Genomic DNA, 18,932 nt, shown 5'->3' with positions numbered 1-18,932 from the left:
CCTCCGCACACTGCTCGGTATTAAACTTAGTCCCTCACATATAAAGGAATATACAGTGACTTCATCTCAGGCCCCAAGTTTAACCCTGAACCTGACCCTTACCGTGGTCCTGCCTCCTTCTGCTGACAGGGTCGGGCTCTTGGGAGGGGAGGGGCTTCCCTCCCCGCAACTAACTATGCCTTTCCCTTCTGACAGAGCTTCTTTGAAGGCTGGGATGCTACAAAGAAGAAAGACAAGGTCAAGGGTGGCCGGCAGGAGCCCATGCCTGCCTGTGAGTCCTGCGGGAGGGCCTGCGGTCGGGGGCAGTGGGTGGGAGGAAGCAGGAAGAGGGAGAAGAGCAGAGTGAGACATTTATGGAGGGCCTGTCGCAGGCCAGGCTGTGCGCTGAGCACCCCGCTCCTCATCTGACTTAGTATTCTCAGCAGTCCTGTGACGTGGGATGTAGTAGAACTCCCACTTTACAGATGAGGAAACTGAGGCTTGGGAGGTTAAGCCCTGCTCCCGGCGTCACACAGCTGACACTTGCCGGAGCAGCACCGGGCCTCGGGCCTCCTTGACGCTGCAGCCCCGACTAACCACTGGCCTGTCCTACCTCCAGCAGTACGGAGGGCCCGCTGGTCAGCCCTGAGTCTCTAGGTTCCCTGACTGCCCTGCCTGTGCCCTGGCTCTGGCCTCCAGGAAGCCTCCCCCCTACTGCCCCGGGGCTGGGCTCCCCAGTTCAGCCCCTGCCCACCCCACGGCCACGTGCTCTGTGTTTCCAGACGATCGGCACCGAGTGAAGCTGCACCCGATGCTGGGAGACCCTGACGCCGACTACATTAACGCCAACTACATAGACGTGAGTGCCTCAGCCCGTCGTGTCCGCCGACTGGCCCTGGCCGCTCCAGGCTCACTGTCCGGGCGGGGCGGGGCCGGCAGGGAAGAAGTCAGGGTTCACATGGCTGGATTTCTGAGCGCCCCCACCTCCTGCAGTCAGTGCCAGGGAGCTCAGCAGAGGGGAGGACAGGGTGGGCGGTGGCTGTCAGGAGGGCTTCCCTGGGGTGGAGTGTGAGTGAAGCAGAATGGAGGCAAGAGGGCAGACAGCCAGGCCTAGAGGTGAGGACAGGTCCCTTCTCCGTGAGGGGCCCCGAGGCTGGAGGTGGGGTTCTCACGGCACACAGTCAGGCTGAGTCAGGCAGGGGCTGGACTGTGAAGGCCTCGAATGGCAGGCTGAGGAGCTGGGCTTTTTTCCTAGGGGCGTCAGGGAGCATTGGAAGTGTTGGACTGTGACAAACTCAGGTTAACTGACCATGTAGTGTGTGCCAAGCACTGTGCTAAGCACTTTATGCCAAATATTTAATTGTCTATAATCCCGACAACCACCCTATGCTGTGGTCAGCATCGTGGCCTCACTTTACAGGTGAGGAAAACTGGGGCTCAGAGAGGTGAAGCCACTTTTCCTCTAGGTGACCCAGCTTGCAAGTGGTCAAGAAGGGAGCCGCATCTCAGCTGGTCGGGGTCTCCAGAGCTTTTGCTGCTGATGACAAGGCTGTCCTGCCAGCTGCAGCAGCTACTGGTCAGGCTGGACCAGATGGAGGAGGGGCCGGAGACAGGGCAGGCAGCCAGGGGGGCCTGGGCTTGGGTGTGAGGAAGAGGCGATGAATCTGCTCCCCAAGTGTGGATGAGAGTGGGACAGGACAGGCCCAGGGACGCTGATCAGACTCCCCGACCGGCAGCAAGTCAAGTGTGCAGAGAATCACTTATTCATTCGTTAGATGTTAAATATATTTTGAGCATCTTCTGTGTACCAGGCATTGTGCTGGCCACCGGGAATACACCTGTGAAAAAGGAGACATAGTCCCTGCTTTCCTTGAATCCGTAGATTCTAGTCGGGGAGGCTCATAAACATACAAGTAAAGTGAATTCAGGTTAGATGGGCAGTCACAGGCCAGGAAAGAGAAGTGAATGACTTTCTCAGCATTGTACCACGAAGGTAGTGGTGGGGTCAGCTTTAGCTGTGTTGGGCTGCATGGAGGCAGAGGGCTTGTGCTGGCTTTAGGTGGCTGGAGAGGGAAGGGAAGGGTAATCTCAGGCAGGACCAGTGCGCCAGGTCAGAGGTGTATCTGGAAGCGGGGGGCAATCAGGGACGGTGGAGGTGACCTCTCTTCTCCTTCTTCACTTCCTCCTGGTGGCCAGATGCGCTCGCCCATATTTGCCAGAATCCCTTGCTTTCTCGCCCACCCACCCCTCCCCCACCCTCTCCCCAGGCTGCAGTATGGTCGGACCTGGCCTCGCCTCTCAGACTTGGGCAGCTTTGGGGACAGGGACAGGGGCCTCGCTTCGGGGTCCTCAAGGCCCTAGTCGGCTTCTCCTGGGGCCCTGCCAGGGCCCTGCCCCTGCCCTTTTCTTGCCCAGGCCCGGCCACCCGTCTCTGCTCTGCCACGCCTGCTGGGCATCACCCATTCCAGCCACTCCTGTGCTCCGCCGTCCACCTCCATCTGCCTCTGGCCTAATATCTGTCTCTTTTGCTTTGTCCTGTTCCCTCACTGGAATCATTAAGATTCGGATAAACCGTGAAGTAAGTATCTCTCTCCCGTTTCCTCCTCCTCCTGTCTGTCTGACCGGCCGTATCTCAGGCTCTCTCACAGTCTCTGGCTGTCTCTCTCTGTCTCTCTCTCTCTCTCTCGTCTCTGTCTTCCTTCTCCTCCACTTGTGTGCCCAGCACCAACCGTCCACTTCAGCAGCCTGGTCAGGGGCCCCCGGGACTGAAAGTTTGACACGACCCCTGTTGTAAACAATGCCCTCCATCTCCTCTACCCTAAGGGGGGGCCTGCAGTGTCCGGGTACCTCCCCAGGTCCTAGCCACCTCCCTGGCCACCACCTCTGTCGCCCTTCTCCCCAGCTCCCTGTGCCCTATGAGTCCTCATTAGCCATACCTTCTGTGGGTCTGGGAGTGGTCGGGTGGCAGGAGCTGCCCTGGGTGCCCTGTCCCCCCACTGCTTGGGGGTCCGGGCCTTCCAGGGAGCAGGGGTGGCCCCAGGCACTCCCCTTTAATAGTAATTTCCCTTGTGTTACAACCCTTTGTGATCAGTTTGCTTGAAACTCAACCCTCACCACTTTGCCCCAAATTTAGCCCTAATTTGAATGTTTTATTTTGGGGGAACAGTTGGGTATTTTATCTTAAAAAATTTTGCTATGTTTGGGCCTTATAAGAATTAAAAAAAAATTTCATCTAGCAGAGTCCTCTCATTTGATTTTTTTAATGTAACTTTTGTAACAGTTGATACCCGATGGGATTATTTTTTGGGGTACCTTGTCTATTTTATCTTCTTTTTTCTTTTACAAATGTGTGTCTGGCTTTTTTCTGATTGCAAAAATACAACTCATTATTAGACTTTCAGACAACGTGTATATGCTTGGGGCCTTGCACTAATATATAAAGTGTAAGGTCCCTGCTGTCGCTTCTGCTGGAGATGACAGTTGTTCCTTAAGTGCTCCTAGATACCCTCTGCCTTATTTTGAGTTTCTTTACACAGTTGATTTGTAAAGTTGCTAAACTTACATGGAATATTAGACCCACAGAAGGCAATGGGTGTACTCAGCCTTAGCACCCCCATTAGGAGGTGATGAATATAGATCATTATATATATTTTTTTACTTAAAAATTTTTTTTATTTTAAATTTTTTGGCCACACGGCGTGGCCTATGGGATCTTAGTTCCCCAATCAATTTCCCAATCAGGGATTGAATCTGTGCTCCCTGCATTGGGAGTGTGGAGTCTTAACCGCTGGACGGCTGAGCAATCCCTAGATCATTATACGTTTTTACATCTCAATCTCCACATGACACATTCATTTAGTTGTTGCCAGACTCTTATGAAATTCCCTGAGGGGACATGGCTTATTTCATTTTCAAAGGCCTGTTACCAAAAACATTATTGGCTGAGTACGTGCTCTGTGCCAGGCATTTCTGGCACCTCATGTCATCTTTGCCACACTCTATGAGGTCGACACCTGCACTTGGCAGATGACAAAACTGAGGCTTAAAAAGATTGAGTGGCTTACTCATGGCCCCAAGGCTCTGGATTAGCAGAGCTGGGGCCTCAAATCCAACCTGAGCCCTGTACCCTTACATGAGACCCTCCCACCCTTACATGAGACCTGGATCTCTCTCTTTGGGGGCATTGGGATGCCCCAGGGGCCTTGCCCACTGTGCAGGTAGTCAGTCTCCTAGCTCTGCCCAAAGGCACCAGGGAGGGGCGAGTGTCTGCCCAGGAACAGGCTCCTAGGACATGCTGATGCCCCAGAGTAGGAGCACCCCTGCTCTCTAATCCTGGTCTCTAAAGCGGGTGTGCTCACGGTGGTCTCCTTATCTTCCTTTAGCATCTGATCATTTAAAACTTTCCATTTCACTGTCCTCTGTGTGACGTAATTGTGCAATAATGCACATGTGCAACTAAAAAGTGAACATGCAGATATTGAAAGCCATCTGTCTGAAAAAGTATTGAGCTGTTTGCTGTATGTGTTGATTAGCAGTTGGGTGCTGGCAATATGCTGGGCACTGGAGACTCTGGCCCTCGTGTGAGAGTCTCAGGCAAACTGGCTTTAGTGGAGTAGCCTGTTCCCAGCTTGACTCAGGCTGGAGGTGGAGGGCAACACTGGCAGCACCTCTGCCAAGCGCCCCCTCTGACCCCAGTTGCCCAGCATCTCCCCTAAAATGAAGCAGAGGCGTGGCTGGGGAGACAGTGGGAAGGAGTTAGGCTAGGCCTGGAGAGGTTCCGGTAGTGAGGGTTGAGTGACTCTGGGAGGCTCTTCATTCTTGGTAACTTTGACTATGTTTTGGTCATTTTCATGGGAACGTGTAGGTATACAGCACGTGCGTGTCTTGGTATTATTCTCATATTCTGGAGGAGAACAGAGGCTTAGAGAGTCAGAGAGCCTGGCTACTCCAAGTGTGTTTTGAGGCCCCACCTTGGCACCACCTGGGATCTGGTTGGAAATGCACAATCCCAGGCCCCGCCCCAGACCGTCTGAATCTGAATCTGCCTTTTAACAAGATCTCCAGGAGATTCGCATGCACATTAAAGGCTGAGAAGTGCCTGCTTAGTGCCTAGAATCACACAGTTACTACTTGGCAGCAGAGACCCAGCTCAGCCTGACCCAAGACTTGTATTGTTAACTGCTGTTGTACACTGCTGTCTGCCCAGTAATTCTCGATGTTCACACCACTGAGACCTTCAGTGATACTTGTTGACATTTAAAGTGGTAGCAGTAATAAAGGCGACTCTCGATTAACTACTGGCTTTGTGTTTGCCATGTGCCAAGCCCTTAATGTGTGTAACTTTACCCTTCACAGCAGCCCAAGGAGATAAATACTATAATTATTTGTTGTACAGATGTGAAAATATAGACATAAAGAGATAAAGGAATTTGCCCAACACTTAGCAGGAGTTGTATAGAATTGGGATTTGTGCTCTGGCAGTCTGACTGCAGGGCCCCTTGGGCCTGGGAAGCCCACTGGGTCAAAGGATATGCTGGGAGCTGTGTTGAGGGTGTGAACTTGAGGCCAGTGGCTGGTCTCTTGCACCAGCTCTGCAATGCTTCTTACTTATCCCGTGTCACCTGCATCGATTCCCTGGGTGTCTCATGTGGGCAAGATCTCATGGGTGGTTCCCGCCTCAGGGTGGGAGTGGAGTCTGGCTGGTTCCACTTCTCAGCCTGGGCGCTCTGGGGATGGAAGATGAAAGTAGCTCTTGGCCTCTTTTGTGGGAGATAATACAGGTAAAGTGCTTAGCACAGTATGTGTCCATAACAGGGCCTCAAACATTTATTATTATTTTAATAAATAACTATGTAAGTTATTTATTATCGTTATTATCATTATTATTGACTTTGAAGATTTTAAAAAACATTTTATCTAAGGGCCACGAGCAACTCCTGTGCTCACTTGCTCCTAACCTGAAGCCTTCATTGGGCCACCCCAAGCCCTGGGTGACCGGGTTGTGGGGAGGGACATTGCCCATTCTGGTTGCCCTGAGCAGGGCTGAGATAACTGACAAGACCCAGCCTGGGGCCTGGGGTTGCTTAGGGTCTCTGGGGCTTTGGGAACAAGGTAGGGTGACCCTGCAATGTATTTGTCTCCAAAGAGCAGCTGGGTTATAAGCAGATTACAGACAATTATCCCCAATTATGAAAGGGGAGACCCTCTAGGCCTGTGAAGGAGTCGTGTCTTCCCTTGGATCACGTAGCAAAGATGGGTTTAAACCCACGACCCTGGTATCCAGGCTCTACTTCCTTCCTTACTTGGGGATGGGCAAAGGACAGGTCAAGAGGGTGGGGCACTTCCCTGAGTGGAGGCTGTGTGTGCAGCTGCTGGGAGAGGAGGGCAGAGGGGCCTGAGCAAGTGAGGGGCCAATCCTCTGGGTCTTAACACACCTTCTTCTCCTGTTCCAGGGTTACCACAGGTCAAATCACTTCATAGCCACTCAAGGTACTCTGCCCATGTTCCCCCCACCCCCGCCCCAGTGTGCTGAGTGCCCTCTGTCTGCCTTCCTGCCTTCCCTGCTGCTCTGCCTGCCTCCCTGTCTGCCTTCCATCTGTCTGTCTGTCTGGATCTTCTGGAATCTGGACATCCATATCTGTTCCCTCTTTGTGTTTGTGTCTCCCGACATCTGCTGTCTGCGTGTAGCTCCTGGTCCACCTGTCTGTCTGCATGCAAAAGGGTCAGCCAGCCTCGGTCCTCATGGGTGTGGACTGTGCCTCTTGGTCTGGGGGCTGCCTGGGTCCCTTGGGCTGTGTCTTATCCTCTCCACTGTCCATCTGTCTATCCCTCCTGGAAGCTTGTGCCATGGCCCTCCAGCTCTTCCTCCTGGGTTCCACTCAGGATGACCGGGGTCTCCAGGCAGGCTCTCTCTGATAATGACCACCCCAAGGGCAGTTGATGGGGGTGTGTGGGGGTGAGCATGAAGCCCCCACTGGGGCTCAGGACCCTCCTGGCCTGCATCAGTGGTGTGGGCTGTGGTGTGCTGGGCCTGGGTGGAGACCTGGCCTTAGAGACAAGCCCTCTCTGCGCCCCAGGGCCAAAGCCTGAGATGGTCTACGACTTCTGGCGCATGGTATGGCAGGAACACTGTTCCAGCATTGTCATGATCACCAAACTGGTGGAGGTGGGCAGGGTAAGTGGGGCCCCGGGGGAGGGGGCGTGGCAGGTGGGGGCAGTCAAGAGCCCACTGAGCCTGCCCCTTGGGGACTCCAGGTGAAATGCTCGCGGTACTGGCCAGAGGACTCTGACATGTACGGGGACATCAAGATCACGCTGGTGAAGACAGAGACTCTAGCCGAGTATGTCGTGCGCAGCTTTGCCCTGGAGCGGGTGAGTCTCCTGTGGTCACCAGGCCCCTGCTGGGGTGCCTGAGAAGGTGGGGCAGGGCCCACACCGCCCCCCCAGCCCAGGAGTGGAGGGTGGGGGTGGCCCTCTGCATCCCGAGCAGGGGGCACTGTGAAAGGATGGGAAGGTGGCCGTCTTGACTGCTGACTGCAAGAGGAAGTCAAGATGACGAGGATGGTGCGAACATAGAGAACGATGAGGACAGCTGCCAGGTGCCGATCCTGCTCTGTGCCCGGCTGTGCTCAGCTCGTTACACGTATTGTTTCAGGCCTGCTTCAGTCCGTGGGTTAGGCCTTTGCCATTAGCCCTATTTTACAGATAGGGAAAGTGAGGCTCAAGAGTGGTTACATCACCCATGAAAGGCCGCAGGTGAGGGATGGCACAGTCTTATTTGACTGTCTATAAAGTCCTCAGAGGAAGGATAGTTTCCCTCCTTTGAACTAAGACTGAGAGCATCAAAATGATCTCTCCAGGCAGTTGTGTAGCAGGTGGCGGAAGTGGGTGACTTGCAGATCCTGGCCCAACCCCTGCCTAACGTGTGTTTTGTCTTCTTGGGCAAGCGGTTTCTCGTCTTTGAGGCTTAGGTTTCTTACTTGTACAATGAGTCATTAATACCCACCTCGTTAGTCTCATTGGGGTGAACCGAGTTCCTGCGGTGAGACGCTCACTCCCGTGCCTGGCACACTACAAGTGTCTGGTAGACTCCAGCATCCGGTGCCTAGCACACTGCAGGTGTCTGGTAGACGCTGGCAGGGGCTCTGACTGTCACTTCTGTTATCTCCCCAGAGAGGCTACTCTGCCCGCCACGAGGTCCGCCAGTTCCACTTCACGGCCTGGCCGGAGCACGGCGTCCCCTACCACGCCACGGGGCTGCTGGCCTTCATCCGGCGTGTGAAGGCCTCCACGCCCCCTGACGCTGGGCCCGTGGTCATCCACTGCAGGTGGGGTGCTGGGGAGCCCAGGGAGAAGGGGGTGGGGAACGAGGTTGTCCGAGGTTCCTAAAGGAGACCGGGCCCGAGTCCATCCTGCTCAGAGGCAGAGGACAGGGGAGAATGACCCGCTGGTGCCCTTTGCCCTTTGAGCTTCGGCTCTGGGATTGGCACCGTTGTGTGCACACTGAGAAGTGTAGCTTATTATTATGGGTTATTGTACTAATAAGTAAGCTTTAGGAATTTCCCCAATTTCACTGTGAAGGACTCAGCACTACTCAGATCAAGAAACAGAACATTAACAGAACCCAGAAGTCCCTGGAACTCCCTTCTGGCCTGTACCCCACCTCCTCCCTTCCAGAGTGATCGCTCTCCTGACTTCTAAGCCTGAGATTCATTGTGCATGCTTTTGAACTTTGTATCAGTGGAATCACACATCAGGTGCTCCTTGGAGTCTGACTTTCTCTCAGCCTTATGCTTGTAAGGTTCATCCATATTGTATCCAATTCTGCTGTGTGAACAAACGACCGTGTGCTTATCCATTCTGCTGTGGGGAGGCATTTGGGTGGTTTCCAGCGTTGAGCTGTTATGAACAGTGCTGCTAAGGACATTCTCTTGCATGTCTTTTGGCTGACACACACACTTGCATTTCTGGGAGGTAGGTATGTAGGAGTGGAATTGCTCTGTGGATGTTCAGCCTTCCTAGATACTGTGGACAATTTTCCAAAGTGGTTTCACTAATTCCAGCCCCTATCAGTGGCATATGGGATACCCACTGGCTGTGTGTCCTGGCCAACACGTCGCTCTCACCATTTTCAAGCTTGAGATCTTGGTGTCATCTTTGTCCTCCCCCCTCCTCTCAACCCTGCTCTACCTGGTGCTAAATGTGAGGATTCCAGAGATGGGTTCTACCCCATCTAGCTCTCAAGGAGCTCACAGTGAGGTAGGGAGACAGCCCCATAAACAGTGACCACGGAGAGGGAAGGGGGTTTTGGTAAGAGTCCACCCAGATTGCTGTGGGAACTCAAAAGCCTGACATTTCCTGGAGGCTCCACTGAATATGGGTTTAAGTGTGTAGGGCTTTGAAGGATGTGTAGGAGATTTCCAGACATCCAGGAGACCAGAACATTCTTGGGTTACACTGAGCATCACTTCTGTTCCTCTTCCCCCATCACAGCTGCCAAGTTGAGCTGGTTTTGGGTCTGCATTCTCTCCACCCTTTCTTTCCTTTCCATCCCCAAGGCCCAGCTCCCCCTCTGTCCTCTGTCACTTTCCCTGGAACTCTTCTTGCAGCCTCCTCCTAGGCTCCGCCATGTCCCCCGTCGCCTGTGTGGTGCAGATATGGCCCAGGGCCCCAGGTCTCCTCTCTTCTTCTTCGCGGTCCTGGGCTCCCTCCCCAGGCCTCTGACCTGGCCCTGGGTGCTCTCTCCCCAGCGCGGGCACTGGCCGCACAGGGTGTTACATCGTTCTGGATGTGATGCTGGACATGGCGGAGTGTGAGGGCGTCGTGGACATCTACAACTGCGTGAAGACCCTCTGCTCCCGGCGCGTCAACATGATCCAGACCGAGGTGAGGGTGCAGCCCTCCCCCACAGCCCCTCCAGGACAAGAGTCCCTCGTGTGGGAGCGCGAAGCTGGTGGAGGGTGTCAGAAGGGTGTCCTAGGATGTCGCCTTGTCCTTTCCCATCCCTGGACTTGGCCTGCCAGCCTCTTTCTTTTAAGATTTATTTTTATTGAAGTCAGTTGATTTGGATGAGATGGATGGCATCATCGAGGCAGTGGACATGAACTTGGGCAAACCTCGGGAGATGGTGAGGTTCAGGGAAGCTTGGCATGCTGCAGTCCATGGGGTCGCGAAGAGTCGGACATGACTTGGTGACTGAACAACAGCGTAGATGATTTACAACGTTGTTAATTCCTATTGTACAGCAAAGTGATCTGGTTACTCATATATACATTCTTCTTTTGAATATTGTTTTCTATAATGGTTTATCATACTGCTACTGCTACTGCTGCTAAGTCACTTCAGTCGTGTCCGACTCTGTGTGACCCCATAGATGGCAGCCCACCAGGCTCCCCCATCCCTGGGATTCTGCAGGCAAGAACACAGGAGTGGGTTGCCATCTCCTTCTCCAATGCATGAAAGTGAAAAGTAAAGTGAAGTTGCTCAGTCGTGTCCGACTCTTAGCGACCCCATGGACTGCAGCCCACCAGGCTCCTCCGTCCATGGGATTTTCCAGGCAAGAGTACTGGAGTGGGGTGCCAGTGCCTTCTCCAGGTTTATCCTAGGATATCCTTTAAGACTGGAGGATAATTGCTTTGCAGTGTTGTGTTAGTTTCTGCTGTACAACCACATGAATCAGCCATATGCATACATATATTCCCTCCCTCTGAAGCCTCCCTCCCCATCACATGCCGTCCCCTGCCTCTAGGTCATCGCACAGCTGCCAGCCTCTCAGGGTCTTCCCAAGCTCAGCTCCATCGTGTTCACTTGGGTGAGGTCACACAGCACTGGGCCCAGGTCATAAGTTCTACAGTCAAGACATAATGCTTATTGGGTTTGTCTCCTCTCTAGATGTGTGACCCTGGGCTGTCCCCTCACCTTCAGAGCTTCTCGTAGGGTTATTATGGGATGAAATGTGAGATCAATGAGCAAATATCCGTGGAGGCTGTTTCAAGTATGGTGGGTCCCACATGGAGTAACACATGGCTGGATTCTACCTCAGAGCACCCCAGCCGCAACTTTGAACTTGCCTCCTCCTGACCCTGAAGTCTCTCACTTCTGCTCCCCTCCTGGTTCCTCATATTCTCTCCTCCTGTTCTAGGAGCAGTACATCTTTATCCATGATGCAATCCTGGAGGCCTGCCTGTGTGGGGAGACCACCATCCCTGTCAGCGAATTCAAGGCCACCTATAAGGAAATGATCCGCATTGACCCTCAGAGTAATTCCTCCCAGCTGCGGGAGGAGTTCCAGGTGGGGCATGAGTGTGTGTGTATAGGTGTGGTTCGTGAGCGAGCATGTGTGTGGCATTGGGAGGCGCTCAGTGCTGTAGGGGGCTTCCCTGGTGGGTCAGCTGGTAAAGAATCAGCCTGCAATGTGGGAGACCTGGGTCCGATCCCTGGGTTGGGAAGATCCCCTGGAGAAGGGAAAGGCTACCCACTCCAGTATTCTTGCCTGGAGAATCCCATGGACAGAGGGGCCTGGTGGGCTACAGTCCATGGGGTTGCAAAGAATCAGACATGACTGAGTGACTGAAAAACAACATCAAGAAGAACAAGAGGAAGAAATGGAGACTCCATGAGTCAGGATGCCTGAGGCATGAAGGCAGGAGGGGAGGGGAGGTGGCCCAGAGTCCTCGGCTTGCTCCTGTGCCAGGCGTTCCTTGACAGGGCCTGGAAGGTGGCCACCTGTGCCAGGGCCCTGGAGTCCACTTGTGGAAGACTTGGGGTTTCAGGGCTTGGCTCCTGGGAGTGATCCTTACGGTGCCTTCTGTGTATTGAAGCTGGTGCACGTGCCAGGCTTGGTGTTATCTCACTTTATTCTCCCAGCAATCCTTTGAGGTAGGCAAATAATTATTCCATTTTACAGCAGAGGGAAAATGAGGCTTAGAGATAGAACAGCTTGTCTACAGTATACAGGTGGCAAGGAGGCAGACTCCAGTCTCCAGAGCTCCGTCCGGGCCCTGCACAGCCTGAATCCAGGGAGCCTGGGTTCCCTCCCTCTCTCTCGTCTTTCTGGACCTCAGTTTCTCCATCCATAAAATGGGCATAATAACCCAGCCCAGTCTCCTTCATGGGGCCTCATGCGGGGAGGAGACCCCACAAACATGGGACATCACCTTCCCTTCCTCTCCCTCTCTGTAGACTCTGAACTCGGTCACACCGCCGCTGGATGTGGAGGAGTGCAGCATCGCCCTGCTGCCCCGGAACCGGGACAAGAACCGCAGCATGGATGTCCTGCCGCCTGACCGCTGCCTGCCCTTCCTCGTCTCCACGGACGGGGACCCCAACAATTACATCAATGCGGCCCTGACTGACGTGAGGCGCGGGGGTGGGCTGGGCTCTGGGACACCCTCACCCAGCAGTGAGGGAAGGTGCAGGAGCCAGGGAGGACTCAGGTTAGGGGAGCCCTCTGCCTTTCTGGGGCAGCCCATTGGGTGGCCTTCCTCCCGCACCAAGGATCTTCTATTCAGGGCACTCAAGAACCAGTGCTCCCCCTCAGGTATTAACCTCAGTCTGAGTAGGGATCTGGGTGGTGGAGTTCAGGCACGGCTGTCTCCAGGGTTAGGCCCAGCAGAACCTGGGGTAGGATGAATGATTCAAGGGCTTTGGCTAGGGAGGCTGGGAGGGTTTGGGGTTGGGACGTGAGATTTGGTATCTGGAGCCAGGGGAGCTTGTCCTGGGGTGGTGGAGCTAGAGCCTGCCCAGGAACCTGGCCTGGAGTAGCTACTTGCTCCCCATGCCCAGTGGTCTGAGGACTCAGGAGCTGTTTAGAAGCCTCTACTCCCAGCTCAGGAGGCTCCACCCCCTTTATTGGGCTTTGCAAACAGAACCAGGGAATTTAGGGTCCAGTGAATAACTTTAGGGTGCCACTGCCTGAGGGGGACAAGTCTTGTGAGTGACCTCCTATTCCTTCCTAAATGGAACCAGTTTGAGAGAGAGGTACAGGGGCACACAGGTGGAGGTAAGATGTTACTGTTCTAAGGAAACTGGTGAGACTGGAGAAGGTGACTTCAGCTGTGTGGCTACGTGGATGGCTACTCCTTCAGCCTCGGGCAGGCAGACCTGTCCTCCCAGACTCAGCAGTCCAGCTAGAGCCCCTCCCCGCAAGGGGCAGGCCTTTACATGTTGGTGGGGAGCAGCAACAGTTGAATGCACCAGCTTCTGAGGAAGAGCTGGCCTGGAAAGAGAAGGGGAGGGCCTTCCCTTCAGAAGCTGAGCACTTCTGGTCTTGTCCCACCTGTGAAGGTGGATGTCACCACTGGATGTCCATCCACGTGGAGATGAGGGCTGTGGGGAGGGAGCTTTCCCCATCGCAGAGATGAGGCAGATGGGCCTTTCTTGGCCCAGTTCTTAGCCAGAACCTCTTGGCACAGTGGTGCAGGGAACAGTGGGGTTTCTCCAAAGAGAGAAAGCTCCCATACTTCCTTCCCCAGGGGCTTCCTGGAGTGAGCTGAAGGCAAGCAGGGGCGAGCAGTCACAGCCACTGAAGGGAGTGAACGGAGAAGGGGCTGGGGTCCTGGGGAGGTGGCCTAGGGTGCCGGTGAGCTTTGGAGGGGGACGTTGGAATCTGTGGCCTCACTCTCGGCTTGCTCTCTGGCCTCAGCGTACCCGTCTGCACATGGGGGCGATGGAGGGGAGGCTCTCTGAGGTCCTGAGCCCCTGAGCTGGAGAGGGTCACATTGGGCTCCTTGGCCTGGTGGGAATGGGCCAGTCCGGTGGAGAAGCTTCCTTGGGGCTGTGATATGTCACACTTGATCCCAGCCATGCAGGGCCTGAGGCTTATGAGCCAGGCCTTGCTGCTTGCATTGCGGTGAGCTTATCTGGGGGCCAGGTGGGGGCCGTTTTTGGTGGTTAAGTCTGCAGGGAGCCCCACTGGGTGCCCAGGCCTGAGTGTTGGAGAGTCTGGCTGGGCTGGGCATTGGGGAGCTGCCAATCAGGAAGCCTTTGGTGGGTCCTGGGGAGAGGGGGTGGTAACAGAAGAGCATCAGGAGAGGGAGGGGACATGGCACAGCAGGGACAGGGCAGGGTACAGGAGACTTGGGGCTGGAGCACTGAAATGGGGAGAGGGCTGTGGCTGGCTCACCTGGTGGGGCAAGGTCAGGAGTAGGGAATGGGGTCAGTACTGGTCACTGGTCTGGGGGCTTGAGTTGGGGTCCAGACCCTTCATCCATGGAGTTGGAAGGCACCTAGATAATTGTTTATTAAAAAAATATTTCTTGAACTCCTATAAAGTTCTGGTCACAGGCCACACCCTGAAAAAAATCTGCTCTCCTGAACCTTGCCTTTGGGGAAATGGGTTGAGACAGTCAACAAACAAGTATACAATGGACTGTCAGTTACTGTTAATTTCTTTAAAAAGCAACCAGATAGAGGAAGTGTTTAATGTGGGTTTTGGGGTATGCATGTGGTTATTTTTGATGAATTGGTAAAGAGGGCCTCTTTGAAGCGGTTGAAGTTAAGGAATGGCCAGAAAGAAGTGAGGGAGAGAGCCCTGTACACCTGGGAAGTTTGTTCCAGGTAACAGCAACAGCAGGTGCGAATAGCAGGGAGCAAGCTTGGCCAGCCTCTGCCCACCACGCCCAAGCTTCCATTGCCACCTATTGGGAATCTTCCGCTATTTAGCTCAGGGGGGCCATGGGCTTGGGCCTTAGAGGCCTGGGGGCTCACCCTGTCAACTCAGGCCCCACGGTGCCAGCCAGACTCCACATTGGGTCCCTAGAGGCAGCCTGGTCCTGTGGGGTGGAGCTGGGGTGGGCAGGGCAGGAGGACAGTGGGGCAGAGGCTTGGCGGTGTTGGGCGCTGAGTCCTGGTTTCCCTGCAGAGCTACACCCGGAGCGCGGCCTTCATTGTGACCCTCCACCCACTGCAGAGCACCACTCCCGACTTCTGGCGGCTGGTCTACGACTACGGGTGCACCTCCATCGTCATGCTCAACCAGCTGCACCAGTCCAACTCCGCCTGGGTGAGGGCTCCGCTGGCCAGGCTGGCCAGCTGCCTGCTGCCCAGGCCTCAGTCTGTTCAAGGGCGCATGGCAAAAGTCAGGGGTTGGAGCCCAGCTCTGCCACCGTGCCTACTTGCTGAGCTGCCTCAGATGTGTCTGACCCACTCCCAGAGCCTCGGATTCCTTGTCTGTAAAACCAGGCTCAGCCCAGAGAAATGCAGCTGCTCTTTAGGCAGTATCTGATGTATACTAGGGACTCTGCTCTGCACTTACGGGCTTCAGGTGAGAAAATTAAGACCCAGAGAGGTGGAGGGACTTCTCCCAGGTCACACAGCTGGGAAGTGGCAGAGCCGTGCCCCTTACCTGGGGCTGCCTCCTCCCACAGCCTCTGCTTCCTGTCACTCAGCTAATCATGGGGGCCTTTGAGGCAGAGTAGAAGTCCAGCCTCCTTACTTTCTGACAGTTTGATCTAGGGTAAGTTAATACACCTCTTCGAGCCTCAGTCTCCTTTTCTGTGAAATGGGGACTATCTCAGCACCTGTTCCGTCATGAGATTATCATCAGGATGGTGTGAGATGTGCGTGGGATGCTTAGCACTGCGCCGTGACTGGCACATTGCAGGTGCTCGGTACGTGACAGGGGTGAAGATGATGAAGGTGACCATTGCTTCTGAGGATGCTCCAGAAGGTGGTCAGTGATCTCGGCCTGAGGCAGCTCCCCTCATTTCTTTCTGGGGCTCCAAAAGCTGGAACTCCTGGGAGGTCCAGACACCCCGCCTTCCAGCTCCATATGACCATTGCTATAAGATGAGCATGACAGCATGGAGATGGCCGCCTGGAGAAGATTGTTAACTGGGCTCCTTGCAAGTCAGGCAGTTGGTATAAATGACCTAGGACTTCAGGGTAATGGGCTCCAGGATCTGGGCAGGGGTCTGAGGGAGTCCCATGTTGCATGAACCCTGCCCTTACTAAGATGGAGGGGAGGGACCCAGAGGGAGGCTCACATAGATGTCATTCACTAGTCACATGTTTGTTTATTCATTCAACCACCTTTGCTCATGGGCCACTCCCTATCAACCTGGTGGGGAGGTGGACAGGGAACATGTGGCCCCTCCCAGATCTCATGATTTAGGGGAAGCAGGTACTGAAACTGATCATGACAGCAGAGGCAGAAGGCTACCATGGAGCTGGTACAGGGACACAGAGGAGCCTGGGGGATGGTGTATCAGGGAGGGCTTCCTGGAGGAGGTAATAGCTGAGAGGTACTGGAAGGGTAGAGTTGAGTTGGTGAAGAGATGGGGGACAAGTGGTCCATGGGGAGGGAGCAGCATGTGCAAAGGCCTGAATGCAAGGAGTTGCCAGGACCCCAGGAGAAAGAGGAAGGTGGTGTCTTTCCTTCATGGTCAGAGAGGGAGGCAGATGGAGCAGGGTATTGCCTGGGAGGAGCCCGGGGACTATTTCACAGCTGGAGAAACTGGGGCTTGGAGGAAGGAAGAGCCTTGCTAGAAGGCTCTACTGGAGGGCTGGGGCTTCAGACCAGCTCCCCAGAAGACCCACATATTTGTGTGTAAGGGGGTTGTGCCTTCCCTGTCCCTCCACTGGCTTGAGAATGTGACCTGGAGGGGGGTACCTTTAGGACCCTGACTCCACGGAGGGGTCCTGGGGCAGGAGTAGGGGGGTGCTAAGCTGTGCTGCAACAGAGGGACACCCCATGTCCGTAAGCTGATGCTGGAGGGCTGAGGCAGCGAGAGAGAAGGCCTCGGGGCAGGGGTGCTGGGGTGAGCGGGGGTCATTTGAGGCTTGTCCTTGGAAGAAGGCAGCCAGGGGGAGGTGTATGTGCTTGTGAGGGTGTTAGGTATAGCTGTCTAGCGGCACAGCGGTGTCAATGAACCCACAACGAAGAGTTTGTCTCTGCTGACTTGAGTGTATCAGTACAAACGCACCGGGCGGGTGTACACTGTGATTTGATAGGTGAGTGGTGGGATGTTGGGGGGCGGAGGGGGGACTTGAACGTGAGTCTGGAGTGAGTGGTGGGCTCCTGGGCAAACATGGAGGTCTGGGGGTGGGTGTGAGCAGCAGCTGCCCCACCAGCTCGGCTCAGCTCAGCTCGCCTTCCCATCCTGCACAACAGCCCTGCCCGCAGTACTGGCCGGAGCCAGGCCGGCAGCAGTATGGCCTCATGGAGGTGGAGTTCGTGTCAGGCACAGCGGACGAGGACTTGGTGGCCCGAGTTTTCCGGGTGCAGAACATCTCTCGGGTGAGTGGGGTGGTAGCTCCAGGATGAGAACCTGGGTGGGGGCTGGGCTGGACCCTCTCGAGGTCCCCAGGGGGCCGTGGAACCCTGGTGCTCAGGTCCCCTGGCTGATTGCTTCCACCCCAGATGCAGGAGGGGCACCTGCTGGTGCGACACTTCCAGTTCCTGCGCTGGTCCGCCTACCGGGACACTCCTGACTCCAAGAAGGCCTTCCTGCACCTGCTGGCGGCGGTGGACAAGTGGCAGGCGGAGAGCGGGGACGGGCGCACCATCGTGCACTGCCTGTGAGTGCCGGCCCGCCCTTGGGTGGGAAGAGGGCTTGGGGCGCCATGGACCAGGGGCAGAGGTCGGGGTGAGAGAGGGCTTCAGGGCTGGCATCCCAGCCCTGAGCTTCCGGACAGCATGGCCCCATAAAGCTGACCCTGCCTTCCTTGGAGGAGCCCTGTCACTTTCCAGGGTGTGGACTCCATCCTAAACGCGTGACCAGTATAGCCTCTTTGTGATGTTTGACTTTGCCAGTTTAATTGGAGAGAGTCCTGTGTAAATAGATGAACCCATGATACGGTAGTGGTACACTTTTTAAGCCAATGGAATCCTGGCCTTTGTTCGTGCCTGCATGCATGTACTTTCTTTCTTTCCTTCCTCGTGCATTCATTTACATGCCTCATTCACAGGTTCATCTATTCACTCACATCTGGGTGCACTCATTCCTTTGCTCCCCACATTTTCATGCTTTCAGCACTTACTGACCCTAGTGCCAGGCTGGGCACACAGGATGCAGGGGCAGGGAGCTGAGTCAGGCAGGGCCTGGCCCTCTCAAGGGCTTTTGGTTTTAGTGGGAGATGCCCCTCAGGAAGGGGACAGAGGGCCTGTTTGTCCCTCATCTCCCAAAGAAGCACCGCCCCGGGTCACAGAGAGCAGAGGAGGGAGAGGGCTGGGGGAATCAGAGGGTCTCCCTGGCGGTGCCGCCCGTTTGGGAGTGTCTCTGTGCGCTTGAGGCTGTGTCTGTGATACTGGGGGTGACTGGTGATCTCAGTGTTTGTTTTCCACTCTGCTGCCTGGATTTTTGCTTGCTGCCTTGCAGCTCTCCTCTGTCACTGACTTTGTCTGGGTGTCTTTCTCCTGGAGTGTGTCTCGATTCCTTGTTCTCAGAATCTGCTCTGTTTCTCTTAGAGGTTCTGTTCTAGATACCTTCCGCTTGGGATGCTAGTCCTTTATCCTCTGACTCTACCCCCTTAACCAGCGCTTCCTGCTGCCCACCTTTGGGCTCCCTGACCCCTTCCATCTGGGTTTCCTAGCCCCTCCCCTCTGGGTTCCCTGACTCCTCCCTTCTAGGGTCCCAGGCCCCGCCCCTCCCTTCTGGGTGTCCTAGCCCCTCCCCTCTGGGTTCCCTGACTCCTCCCTTCTAGGATCCCAGGCCCCGCCCCTCCCTCCTGGATGTCCTGGCCCCTCCCTTCTGGATTCCCGGACTCCTCTCTTTTGGGTTCCCTGGCCCTGCTCTCCATCTTTGAGTTCACCCTACCCCGCAAGCCCAACCCCAAATCTTTTCATGTCTCTCCTTTAGAAATGGGGGCGGCCGTAGCGGCACCTTCTGCGCCTGCGCCACGGTCCTGGAAATGATCCGCTGCCACAACCTGGTGGACGTTTTCTTTGCTGCCAAAACGCTTAGGAACTACAAACCCAATATGGTGGAGACCCTGGTGAGGAGCCCTGTACCCCT

The 18,932-nt window shown here is 55.1% G+C and overlaps 1 protein-coding gene across 4 annotated transcripts in view; it reads left to right on the top strand.

Moving 5' to 3' along the window:
• Positions 1-18,932, top strand: part of PTPRU (protein tyrosine phosphatase receptor type U) — an 88,448-nt gene that overhangs the window by 68,140 nt on the left and 1,376 nt on the right. For 2 of the 4 annotated variants that reach the window (XM_061390292.1, XM_061390274.1), the window contains 14 exons: positions 196-271; positions 762-838; positions 2,540-2,557; positions 6,432-6,468; positions 7,056-7,153; positions 7,234-7,350; positions 8,152-8,306; positions 9,729-9,864; positions 11,120-11,269; positions 12,160-12,333; positions 14,840-14,980; positions 17,090-17,215; positions 17,339-17,496; positions 18,777-18,912. In XM_061390292.1, coding sequence (XP_061246276.1) covers positions 196-271; positions 762-838; positions 2,540-2,557; positions 6,432-6,468; positions 7,056-7,153; positions 7,234-7,350; positions 8,152-8,306; positions 9,729-9,864; positions 11,120-11,269; positions 12,160-12,333; positions 14,840-14,980; positions 17,090-17,215; positions 17,339-17,496; positions 18,777-18,912 — 1,599 coding nt within the window. The remainder of the gene's footprint in view (positions 1-195; positions 272-761; positions 839-2,539; positions 2,558-6,431; positions 6,469-7,055; positions 7,154-7,233; positions 7,351-8,151; positions 8,307-9,728; positions 9,865-11,119; positions 11,270-12,159; positions 12,334-14,839; positions 14,981-17,089; positions 17,216-17,338; positions 17,497-18,776; positions 18,913-18,932) is intronic. The other 2 variants (XM_061390301.1, XM_061390282.1) reach the window with 1 other exon arrangement.

The sequence above is a fragment of the Bos javanicus genome, chromosome 2 (genome assembly GCF_032452875.1).
Source record: "Bos javanicus breed banteng chromosome 2, ARS-OSU_banteng_1.0, whole genome shotgun sequence".
NCBI lineage: Eukaryota > Metazoa > Chordata > Mammalia > Artiodactyla > Bovidae > Bos > Bos javanicus.
Note: the sequence above shows the minus strand (reverse complement) of the source record. Positions and strands in the feature narration are given on the sequence as shown.